The sequence below is a fragment of the Oryzias latipes genome, chromosome 15, assembly GCF_002234675.1.
Source record: "Oryzias latipes chromosome 15, ASM223467v1".
NCBI lineage: Eukaryota > Metazoa > Chordata > Actinopteri > Beloniformes > Adrianichthyidae > Oryzias > Oryzias latipes.
Window position 1 is genome coordinate 3,241,435 of NC_019873.2, and position 13,271 is coordinate 3,254,705.

Genomic DNA, 13,271 nt, shown 5'->3' on the forward strand with positions numbered 1-13,271 from the left:
CTTAGCACCATGATGCAACATCACATAGTTGCAGATTGTAATCTCAGTTAAATGAACCTGCAGAGGAGCGAGTCCCTGCTAATCATCTCTGAAGGTTCACAAATGAGACCATAAAGCAGGGGGCAGGCTGGGCCACGGGTGGGGCAGGTTAGTCATTATCATGACCGTGGTAAAATATTAAAGGCGTTCTTGGGTCAGGACAGGCAGGCCAGGTGAGAATGGAAACTTCCTGAGGAGATAAGGAAGCTGGACGGACTCAGTGAAGGGAGGGGGCACAGCAGGACTTCCTGATGGTGACATCTGTCCAAAATGATTGGTGTCATCTTTTCCTCCATTCTAATTTCAGTGCTGTGGTTTAGCATTTCTAAGGAAAAACACGGCATGGACAATAAACCAAGTTCCCTTCTAAAAATGGAGGTCTAAAATGATACTGGAGGCAATTATACATGAGGCCAACAGGACTCTGATCCAGGAAAAGCGTGAAGATGTTTCAAAAGACTAAAAACAGAGGTGTTAGGTTTGAGACCTGATTGATTTGGTAGTTTTCTTTTAGCTTTCTGACGTTGATACTAACATTGCTGTGGTGGTAGTTAGGACAAATTGGACTGCTGGGGACACAGGACCAGGGTGGTCTTTCAGTTTAGTGCCAGAAGAAGAAGACCAAACATGTTCACTTCTGTTTAGCAGCAGTAATTGTTATGTGGATGAAGGTTCTCATTCGTCCAGGCGATGCAGTTTTGAAGTTTAGTCGTAGCATCATTTTATCAAACTGAAGCCAGTTGGATGAGGGCACTGCAAAAACTGAATCCTAAGAAAGTCAAGAAAAACAATCTTATCAACAAAGTTTCTGAATAGCAAAGTAATGTAGCGATTAATCGATGAATCGATTCATTTTCCTACAGTCCAACCAGTCTGAGGCAAGGTTATCTAATCGACCTATTTCATTATGAAATCATTTCAAAAAGAAAACAATTAGAGCGAATTATATTTACAGTCCATGTGTGGACAGACTTTGAATAAAGTCATGTGACCATCCAGTGTCTAGAATGTTCTAAGAATGTTCCCTTTGGATTCTTTGGATGTGAAAGCAACAGTGGTGAACTTTAGGAAACTAACATGTGAATGGATTTGAGATTCATTCTAGTTTACTTGTTTGTTTGGACACAGATTTCATTTCCACTTGATGATCTGGAAGAAATCCAAGAATCTGGAAAACTTCACTGTTCAGTAGCAGGAATTTCTGTCTGAGTCTCACTGGTTGAAGTTTTGGATAAAGATGATCTGGATCCATTTAAAGTCAGAGAATCGGATCATTCAAAATGAGCCAATGTCGACTAGGAATCGTGTCGTCAACCATAAATTATAATATGAATCAAATCGTGGCTCATAACACCCTTTCAAAATTATCTTATTTTAAGAACACATGATTAGTGACTAGATTTTCTTCCTTAAAACAAGATTTCGTGGTAAAACCATTTTTCTTTCTCCATTGGCAGCTTTTTTTTTTTGGATGAATCACCTCAAAAAAAGAAGACAACTGAATTGTGTCCAAGAAGGTAAACCAAGTCCAAATGCCATAACTCAACTTCAACAGAAGTTGTGTTCATTCTAAGAAAAGCACACATCTGTTAAAAAAACACTCTGGGATCTGTTTAAAGTGGGTCACAGATTGGCCTTTAAAAGAGAAAACAAACGTTCACGTTCAACGAAACTCAAGTCATACAAAAAAAACTAATCTCGTTGAAAACCCATGCTCAACTTTTCCAAAAATGTTCCCACAAACTAGTCTGACGTGCATCAAAATGAAACCATAAGGAGGCCAAAACACTGTTTAGCACGGCCAAAATGCCAGCTAAGTGGAGGGGGTAACTCAGTATTAAGTACACCCTCTGTGGTCAAAGAAGACCCATTGCCTCTAAAAACCAATACAGGCTTTGCATTGTAAGCACTTCATTATGCGACCTGCCCCTCTGGCTCGTCTGAGAGTTTATTGTCTCCGGGCCTCTTCTCATTGCCCATGTTTTCATTAAAAAAGATCTGTGTCTTCATTCCAAAAAAGCCTGGACAGTCTCTGTAGCTTTGCCCCATCTCTGTCTGGCCTCAGCAAAAACAAAGTCACCTAGCAACCAGAGCAAATGAAGAGAACACAGAGCTGAGAAACCCTACCATTCCACAGCCAGAGGGAATGCACCCATGAGAGACCGGGAGAAAGAACAAACATCCAGCTGTGTGGTATCTGAGAGAGGGCGCATGTTTCACAGGAAACCGGCTGATTCCTGCGGGCATGATGAGTTTCATGTCTTCCCAGCTCCGCTTAGCTTGAAACGCCTGAAAGACGATTCTACCGCGCTGTCTTGAGAGCAACAAAACATCAGAAAGTGGAACTTTACTGACTTTTCTCTTTACTTCAAATGCTGCTGGCGTCTATAGGAAGTTCAGCTTCACAGACTGTCACAGTGTGACGGAAGCGAGGCTGCCGTGGAGACACCCAGCTCTAAAAGGCTTTGAAGACTTTAGTAAAACACCACAACGTCAGTGTGAGATTTAATCCCAGAGGATACACAGAAGAACAAAAGGCAGACACTCCAGCAGCTGTTAGCGTCTACACCCTGCAGACCAACGTAGCGTGTCCGAGGAGTCAAACCAAAGCTTTCCCCGTCATGTTTTGATCTCCTGTCAGGGGTCCCCGTTTTGTTTTTTTGTTGAGAATTGGGCCAAACAATAAAAACCATGAAAGCAAAACAGGGAAAGGGGGCACAAAGGTGGAAATCAAGAGGTTCTATCAAGAAAATCTCAATGACGTGCAATGTTCAGGTCATGTCTGAGCATATCAAGAGCACAACTCCTTCTCTGGCTCATCTGCTGATGGCTGAGGGTGGATCTAGTCTTACATGTGGGGGTATTTTTGGTAGAGTTATTCACAGGTCAAGTGTGCTTCCCTAAGCACCAAGAGGTCTGTCCTACGATTATGGTGAGAGGGAATCCAGCTCTGTGATGACAGCGCTGATGTTTTGACTAGTGAAGAGCAGAGGGACCGCATGCATCTGAAGCTGAAGACTGGTTCAGTCCTTCACTGAAAGTGCTACTTACTATTAAGTGGCACGATGTGGTCAGATCCAGGGTGATGAATGTTGAGTCCCATTCGTCCTGCCAGAGAAAAAAAAACAGAAAACAGAAAGAAGACTGTTACAAAGAATGGACAACACTAAAAATTTGGCAAACAATCGAGTTTATCAGCAGGCATTCAATGAGATCCTCACCAGCAGGAAAATACCAACATCCCAGGAAATGATTAGTCTTAACAAATACAGACAGGCGATGTGAAAAACAACCTGGAAATCATTTGTCATGTCAAATCTCTGCAGTGCCAGTGAGATCCAATCAGCTGAAAAAGAAATCTACGGAGCGGCTGTGGTGACCGTTTCATGGCTGTTTGGTCTGCCTTACAGGAAGACTGCCTGGTTATCGGTTATGGTCATGTAGGAAATGGCAGGAAAAATAGCAAAACAAACAAAACTGGTTTCAGATTAAACACCAGCGTCATTTGCAGGAGCGGCTGCAATGCTGCACAGTCAAATTCCAATTAGACTTCAGGAAATCCGCCCCGCTTGAGTGGTTATGACACGTCCTTTTTGACTTTGTGAATCCAACGACATCAGGAACACGTTCAGACGGGGATCCAATCTGAACTGCAAGGGGAGAAGATGCTGGTATCTCTACACAGGGTAAAGGAAGGTGGGCTTTCCTGGCTAAACAACAAGACTGGAACTAGCTGATCTGGTGAAAGAGCAGTAAGTCAGGAGAGCAAAACCATGAGGGGGATGACAGCCTCACAGCTCCACAGATGTGGATTTCCACAATCCTCTCAGCTAGTTATAAACTAATCTGGAAGAGAGGCCTGTGCAGGTCAGGACGAGTTTATTCCTTCAAAGTGATTATCCTACTTAGTGATCATTTCTATCCATCTATCAGAAATCATTCCTCCCTCTGAAGGGTGTGACTTAGAGCCCTGCGCGGGACTATTTTCTTCATCCCGCTCCCGCCCGCGCCCGCTGAATTTTTGACCAATCCCGCCCGCTCCCGCAACGTATGCGTTACACTCCCGCCCGCTCCCGCAATATGTATGTCCACTCCCGCCCGCACCCGCAAAACTCAGAGAATTTAGTCCCGCACAGTAATAGAGATGCATTGATTTTGTATCGTCCCCCGTCCCGCAGGAAAAAAACATGTATTTTTATTGATATTATTAAAGAGATTCATGTCCCTCCTCCAGCCTCATCTTTTGATGCATTCCTCTTGTGTAATGTGCAACTTAAATATTAAATATATTTTCACAAATCCTGTTCTGTTAAAAGTGTGCGTGTGTTCGCGCGCAGACAGACGGCCTGAAGCGCGCTCTTAGTAAGAGGCGGGGCGTTGCACACCCCCAACAACAGGTTAGATGACAGAGGCCATTGGGCGTCTCTACCTGATGCCTTCACGGAGCTTCAGTACATAAGAATCCAACAGCCGCTCAGCCTAACGTAGTCCGCTAATATATATTCACGAGATATTCATGGCAGCACTGATCCCGCGGGGTTTATTTTTTGCCGCCCGCTCCCGCCCGCAGCACAATCCAAACCGCCCAATTCCGCGAGATTTGGGTTGGGTCCCGCGGGACCCGGCGGGACCCGATCCCAATGCAGCCCTCTAGTGTGACTAACCTCCAGAGAGGGATGTCGGACCATCTCCGGCTTTTCCCCCTCTCTGGTTCTGCATCTGATAGTCAGGTTCAGAGTGTCATCCAAGGTCAACAGCCCCAAGAGACAGCAGCACAAATCTGTGCATTGATAAATGTGTGGGTGGTCTGTTTGTTTGGTTCTCCAACCAGATTACAAGGTTTTTGCTGCTAATGTTCCTCCTGATCAAATGTTCTTCATAGAGGCTCATTTTCATCTTCTCAGCTGATCCTGCACATCGGCTCCATCTCATATGGTGCAATAAAAAAAAGACTAAATTAAGAACAATGAGCAATAAAGATACATGTCCATAGCTGCAGGCTGTGTTCCTGCAGAAGCCTGTCAAGATCTGCAAAGCTTCTGTTGGTAAACGGAGAGGAAACGGTGTTGAATGAAACGTTTTACCTAATGAGCAGAAATGCAAATGTCCAAGCCAACAACCCTTTATTACCTATTGTTATTAACCATTATATTTTTATCAATGTATTTCTGAAACCCCTATCTCTTAAAAAACTGTTGTATAACCAGGTAGTCTCAGACGGTTTAAGTACAGTCACGCCATGGCGAAAATGTTTCTACCAAACCTCAGACACTGGGTAAATACGGTGCTTTTTCATCTTAAACGAACATTATTGTGAGCAAAAACGTAACAAATCAACAAATGTATCATAATTGATTCTATCTAGATTTCATTTAGAAAATTATATATTTTTAGATGTCTTTAAATGATTTAAAACAAAACATTATTTCCCAAAAATAAGTGCATTTTTTGGTCAAATCTTTAAGGTAGTGGGCTATACGGGCTTAAATCTGTGATCTCAGTGGTTACATTCAGGTAAGAAAGGGGTCTTTTACTCTGCATCATGTCGGTAGAAAGGTAGGAAAGGGAAGCATGAGAGGGCCACGTTTTCCTTTCCATCTAGAACATTCTCTGTACATCTCTCACTGACCTAAACCAATGTACAGTCAGGGCTGCAATTAACTGCAAAACTCAATTATTTTAAAGATCTGGCCTGCTAGAGACAGTATTTTTATTCATTAAACCTCCAAAGCAGCATTATTAGTGATAACCGGCCCTCTTAGCTGCTCATAGTCCGATTAAAACCACCACACCAAATGCAGCTTACAAAGCAGTAATCCAAATGTTCAAACTGGCTCCTTCATCTTTGCCACAGCAGTCACTTAATAACCAGCAGCAGTTAGTCATGAGTCAGATGCTGTTTGTTCCAGTACCACATCCAGAACTCCAGTGACTTAGCAGTCCTATCTTAAGCCCTCTGCATGCACCCTGCAGCCTGAAACAGTTGCCTTCTTGAAGCCTTTAAATAACTCTGGGCATGTGCCATCTGCTTCTCCAGAAGCTGGCTGGGAGGGCCGGGGTGGGGGACCGGACTTTCTGCTGCTTCAGTGACATTTGCTTGCAGAAAGCCTCCGATGTTGTCATCATTTCCAGGAGATGTCGAGCACTCAGAACAGACGTTATTCTTCTCTTCACCAACAGTGACTCCTTTTCCCTGCAACATGGCTCTATAAGTTTACTGTTATTGCTCAATAGTGCTCAAAATGTGTTTATTTTGGCTAAACCATTTCAACCATCTGATATTCCAACAGAAAATCAGGAATCAGAGAAGTGACTGTCAAAGGAAATGTTACCATTCTGATGGTTTGGCCATTAAAAACTGACTTAGAATATTTGTGATTTGTTGGACTGCTTCCACACAAAGAAACGGCAAATTACGCAAATGCTTTCTTATCACAAAATGACTAGATGTAAAAACTGATTGGACATGAAAATGAGTCACTTTGGTTCTGCTTCTTCTCGTTAACAGTAGAGCCCAAAATTAAATCATTTCCTCAGCAGGGGTTTTAAAAAAATGGTTTCAACAGCAAAGAGGGAAAAAACAAGGCTAATTCACAACACTAGACCACTGGGGAGAGAGACGGGTGGAGGTGTCACTAAGAAACCCGCCTGGATCCTTAATGGATTCCTCCCTGAACGCTGGTATTTCAAGCCGTCTGCAGAAATATTTAACACGGATTACAATGAGGTCAAAGTTTGTTTGTCAGTTTAGCCACAAGACTGAGGGGTTTCTAAAACTGATGACAGACCCAACTCTAAAGGAAGAATAGCTTCTCTGCCAAGTCTACAAGTTACTGCAGTTATGGCTTAGTGGAATTCAGAATGGCAAATCCTTCGGGTCCTTTTGAAGGGCTCTTTAGAACACAGTTAACCCCCGAGCACTGCTTGGCATAGACAGCAGTGTTTCAACAGCTTCCAGGGTTTGTGAGAGCTACTCTAACTGCTTGTTTTTGCGATCCAAACTGGAGAAACTCAGTTGTGCCTACAGAAGTCATGACTATTCCACCAAAACAAAACACAGCACGCTGATGATGCTGTTTATTGGAGAGAAAGGTGAGGTCTGACCTTTAAAGCTGCCAATAAAAACATCATCTTATCTGTGTGCAGTCATTACATGCCGTTTAAAGTACAGGGACATCCTTCTTCACATGAAATCATCATGGGCTGTTAACAGAAAAGGATGACAAGTTTAAAGGGCCAAACTTGGTCGGAGGGTTAACCATTTGCCTGACCTAATTCTTAGCACACGTGGAACTCTGCCTACCAGCTCTGTGGCCAAGAGGTGAGCATCAGCTGTTCCTGGAAGACTGTGGCCTCCCTTTTGCAGTCATATCACACCAAAGACTCAAAAATACTGCTTGAGTTCTAGACATTCGAGAACTTCAATCCTCAAGCCATAACTGCTGCTCAACACTTCCATGGAAGCGTAACTGTAAAACGGATCATCACCAACGGTACGAGGCCTTGCCCCCAGCCTTTTACAACTTTTCATGGTAAAGAAGGGCCAGCAATAACCATCCAAGGACAAGCAGATTCACACTGGAATAGGCTGCTCCTCGTCTCTTCATTCTCTGGTGACACACCAACACTGTTGGCTGTAGAAGCTTTCTGTCCACCGTCGGTTCATCCTTCCTGCCCATGAGCTTCTCAAAGACACTCAACCCCTCCATCCATTCCTCTATCCAATCATCAATCCATCTTCAGAATCTGCTGAAAGCCTTTTGGAGTCACAGAGCTGGTGGGAGCAAACCAGAGCGCCTAAGAAAAAACCCAAGTATGCATGAGGAGAACCTGCAAACTCCATACAGAAAGAACCCAGCTGGGATTTGAACTAAGACCTTCCTGGTGTGTCTCAAAGTGTCATCAGCAGACTTGTCCCAAATATTAGCGTTTCCAACAACCAACATTTTGTTTTCGTGCTCAGCTTATTTCCCATTGTCTATCCCCATCAGTTAGGGGGTGGGAGGTGGGAAAGGGCTGGGGGGGGGGGGGGGGGTAAGTCTGGGAAGAGGGCTCTATTTTAATTTTTTTGCTCGTCTTTATATTATTTTGGTTTGTTTTCATGTAAAGCACTTTGTGTTATGTTTTCATAGGAAAGGTGCTATATAAAAAAAGTTTGATTGACAGATGACTTCATTGCAGGTGAATCCACTGACACCAAGACACCGCCGTGAACGTTTGCAGTATGAGACCATGTGACCCTGACAATGCAGCAACGGTCCACCGTCCTGTTCACTGATGAGTGTCCTTTCACAGAAATGATGATCGTCAACGTTGATGGAGAAGGTGAGGTGAGCGCCGAGGTCAGCATGGTTCCAGGGTTCTCCTTGGTGGAGAAGGAGCAACAGTCTGGGCACGCATCAGCAGTCAGCACAACTTTGGTTCAGTTACTGGAGATGGTTCAGTCACTGCACGGTCTTACATCAGAGACATGATAGAACCATCAACATCCTGAACCCCATAGATCACGTCTGGGACCAGCTGAAGCAGAGACTGGGTTGGGGGCGGGGGGATGCCCAGAATTCCTGGGTGGTGGTGGGGTGCTCGTCTGGGGCGGGGTCCCGCGTTGGGTCCTACCGCCGCGGCGGGGGGGGGGGGTCTGTTCTCCTGGTTGGGCTGGAGCTTACACTCTCTGTGCCCCCATGCCTCCCTGCTCTCTGGCTTTGGGGGCCCCGTGGTGGTCCTGCTGGCCCTGGCCTGGGTGGCGGATGTGATCACCTGGGGGGCGGTTGTTCTCTATCTGCTGCCGTGCGGGTGTTGGGGGGTTCTAGCTGCTGCTGTGGCGGGGGTCTTGGTGTGGGGATGACTGGGCACTCTCCCTCCCTCCTTTTACATTCCACCATCCATTTTAGAAGACCATAAACACTCACCTGAGCACAGGTGTTAGCTCACCTTTGCACAAAAAGATTGTGTGATTGAATGAAATATTTCACACTAGTTGGTCTCTAAATGCATAAGCATGAGTGTGTGAACATTATCTGTATTGTGTACATGTTGACGTGAACGTTTATAGAGCCAACAGGTATGTTTGTGACATTTGAGTGTGTGTGTGGACAGACCCCACCCTTATAGACGTGTAGTACATCTGAACCTCACTGTAATGAGTGTAACCATCCAGCAACTTGTTGCTTTATGCTGCTTCATGGTTTATTCAGACATACCTCTGGTTTGTCAGAAGATCTAGAGACTCCAACTAGAGGCCTTCAGCTTTCATCTGTTTGCCCAGCTGTTGGACAGTTAAAAAAAATAGAAAAAGGGACCTGGCAGAACTGAGGCTAGTGAGGAGATGTCGTTGTCAAATGCTGGAAATAACCTGCTATTGACACGGTCAATGTTTGTTATTTGGAGGCATCTTTAGTTTATGTCCTCGTTTTTGTGTTAATAAATACCACACTAATTAAAAAGGTGTTTCTTCTCATTCATTATTATCAAAGGGAACTTTTACGCATTTCAATACAGTTCAGAGTGACCAAAATAAAAAAGCACTCATGTCAATAACAACATGCCTAACCTAAGTTTCCATTTGGTTAATCAACTCAACTGATGTAAAAATGTTTTGTTTTCAGAATTATTAAGACAGAGAAAACATAAAGCTGTTGAACTTGAAACACTCAACACAGAAAAGATTTAGAGCTGCAGAAATGGGACTTAGTGAGGCAAACACGCCGAGGGAAAGACACAACATGGGCGGCGTAGGATCCAGACGTTGCTTTCACAAGGACTTAAGGGACTTACAAACACTTTAGTGCTTCTCAGGTGGCTAGTGACGACATATGAGTGGCAGGGAACAGGGAGAGGCTGCCGGTCTGCTCAGCTGACCAGACCATGATGGATGGCAGCCTGAAATAGGTATGCGAGAGAGTGTGGAAAGAATGCTTGAGTCAGCAACAATGAAGAGGTATGCTTCCCCCATGTGTGCCTGTGTGTGTTGGTGCATCTGCAGGCAGTTGTTGTAAAACTGGAAACTGGTGGGGTTTTTCCAGAGTGTCTTTGTGTAGAGGGAGCTTCATTCTCCACGGTCACAGCAGACCTCTGTCTCTGCTGTGTGGCTCTACTGTGCGACCGTTGAAAAAGATCTTTTCCTTTTAGCTTCCATAACGTATGATTTATAAAATCAAAAACAGGTAAGATGAGGTAACCTCAACTCTCAGCAGGAGACAGGGGTGGGGTCAGTTCATGCTCCCTTTAGAAGACATACTCTACTCACAACACAGGTGAACAGAAGAAAGAAATTCTCCTGCATACCAAAACACTACAGTAGCAGGAACAGGTATTCCAAGCTGAGAAAAGAATGCAAGAAATGTCTGGGATGGGATGGATGTGGCAGCTATGTGCTCAGTTAGAAGCTTAAAACTGGCTCTACTGGGTTCCTTTGTTTTGTTTTTTACTGGTTCTCAGCTGATCAGAAAAATTCCTGGAATGAGACGGACGGCTAATAGTTTTATCTTTTGAAGTGACAGAGAGAAAAAGGGGAGGAGCTTATGAGAATTTAGTAACTATCAAGTTCCTTTTAGTCATACAGTCAGCAGGATTATGGGAGTTGAACCAGATCAACTTGTGACATCAAATAGTTGTCATTAATGGCAAAGGCACTTCAAAAATGCAGAAACAATGCCTGAAAGATCTTTTCTCCAAACAAGTGTTGTGGTATCACAAACTTCTCATAATTTATTTTCATGGGTTAAATAGTTTGAGAAAGTGAAAAAATGTGATCTACAAAGCTGAATATTGACTCATCAATGTTCACATCTCTGCCTGAGTTACAGTCAGATCAACTCTTCCATAGTATGAATACAGTGGAGGAAATAAGTATTTGGTCTCCTAGTAACCATTAAGACTTCTGGTTCACACAGAGCAGTTAGACTCTCCTCATCAACTCTGAACTGAAGACACCTGTTTGAAATTATCATCTGTAGAAGAGACGCCTGTCCACAGCATCAGTCCATCAGTCAGACTCCCCAACATGGAAAGACTAAAGAGCTTACAGTGGATTGAAGGGAGAAGATTGTAGACCTGCACCAGACCAGACTGGACTACAAAACCATCAGCAACTAGCTGGGGGTTATCGTGACATCTGACCTGGTGGGACTTCCATGATCATGAGACCAGAGAGAAATCAGCCTAAAACAACACGACAGGAGTTAGTTGATGATCTCAAAGCAGCTGGAACCACAGTCATCCAGAAAACCATTGGAAATACTGGGAGAGCTTAAATATACAACATCTTTCAGAGCTCAGAAAGTCCTCCTGCTTAAGAAGACACAGGTGCAGACCCACATAGAGTTTACCAACGAACACCTTCATGATCTAGAGAGAGATTGGGAGAAGGAGCTGTGGTCAGAACAGATCAGAACCGAGCTCCTTGGCAGCAATTCAACCCATTGTGTTTGGGTGCAGAGCAACCCCGGCCCCCCTTCCCATAACCCATTAGCTTTCTATTTACTTGCTCTCCTGCTAGCTTACAGCCCACCTCAACCCAACATTAGTGGTGCAACATCAGGTGGTCAACATCAGATCTATCCAGTCGTACAGTTCTGATCCAGATTCCAGCTCAGACCAGGAAAACAAAGACGTTCATGGATCTGTTGGTCTGACAGTGGATGATCAGAATGGAGCAGAGCAGGAAGACTGTGACCTGTCCTGTGTCACAAACTAGACCTTTTTTTCATCTGCCCCTCATTTACGATTTCAATAAAGAAAGACTCAGAAATGCTTCATTTTCTGAATATATATGTTCTCCATTATGACAAAATGCCAAAAGAACACGTTAAAAACACCAAAAGCACAATTTTTATAGAAGTAGGTCTTTAAGTGCTTCCAATCAAACCACATGAACGGACCAAAGCCGACCCATCAGCTGACAGCCACCAACACAAACTCATTTGAGAAGTTTGCCATTCCAACCTGGTCTCATCTGCCAGAGCTAGGCTTTTGATCACATGGTTTCCATGACTGGCATGTCGTCTGCCAACACATTTGGAAAACACCTTTTTCCTTCTACAGCTGAGCAACACACTTCTGCTCACAAGAAAGGCATGCAAACAAAAATGTATGAATCAGGAACGTCAGAAGCATTCCACGGCACAAAGCTTTTCAAATTCTGAGGCTGTGGTGCGGCAGGAGGGCCGATTCCCACCTTGCCTGCCCATATGCTGAACTGTCTTTGGGCAAGACACTGGATTCCGCCATTGCCTCTGGACGCCAGTGTTCGGCAGCCATTCGGTGTGTGGATGCGTGTGTGGATGAGGGTGTGACTGTAAAGCATTTTGGGCCTTCAAAGAAGGTAGCAAAGCGCTATATAGGTATACACCATTTGTCATTTCAGAGTTTGTGACCCGTTTTGACCTGAGACCATTATCGCATTTAACCCAGTTATGTTCATCAAACTTTGCCCGTGTGTTTCATAAAATCAGGCCACAGCTAGTCAAGCCCCGTGAAAGTGGGAGGTTTGAACATTTTCCCGTGTTGGTATCGTCTTAACAGGCTTTAGCAGATAGGCGTCCCCACCCCCCACCCCCATTAAGCCTGGGGTCATTCTCCTTCACGGCTTAAAGAATCTGAGGTGGCAATAAATGTGCCATGGCGTGTTGAGATCTAAAACATCAGCACAGCAGGTATGCTCTCAGGGTGGAGGTGTGTGTGGTTTGCACAGAGACTTTAAAGACAGCGGGAAGCACGCAAGGAACGCACACCCCTGTTCCTGCCCCCACCCCGACTTCTCTCACAGCTCCTCCCACTTTGCTCTGACAAACACCGACAAGCCCTGCAGGACGTTGGCATACCTTTCCAGTAGCTGTAGGGCATGACATTCATTTTGCAACAACGCAGCGCAAGACAAACTGGAAAAACAAACTCTGCAGCTGAGGAGAAAAAAATCATTCTAACACCCCCCCCCCCACACACACACACACACACACACACACACACACACACACCCACACCCACAACTTTTCCAGTGTTCACATGGTAGGACGGTGGAGAATAATCAAAACCTTACACCCCACCTGACAGGACCCCATCGGGAGTCAGGACTTCTGACAAGGGGCTTGTGATCAGAGAGCTGCAAAAATATTTACTTAGAAAGCCTGAGAGATACTGGCCCCCCCTAAAAGGCTGGAAATCTGATTTCAGATTCAGAAGGTGGACCCGATGTCCAAGAGGAAAAGGATCTGTTCCACAGGTCAAACTGGGAT

At 44.6% G+C, this 13,271-nt stretch overlaps 1 protein-coding gene across 5 annotated transcripts in view; it reads right to left on the reverse strand.

Moving 5' to 3' along the window:
• The window catches only part of cpeb3 (cytoplasmic polyadenylation element binding protein 3), a 40,826-nt gene that overhangs the window by 20,448 nt on the left and 7,107 nt on the right, over window positions 1–13,271 (reverse strand). For all 5 annotated transcript variants that reach the window (XM_023963162.1, XM_020709256.2, XM_023963163.1 and 2 more), the window contains exon 4: window positions 3,091–3,147. In XM_023963162.1, the coding sequence (XP_023818930.1) occupies window positions 3,091–3,147 (57 nt within the window). The remainder of the gene's footprint in view (window positions 1–3,090; window positions 3,148–13,271) is intronic.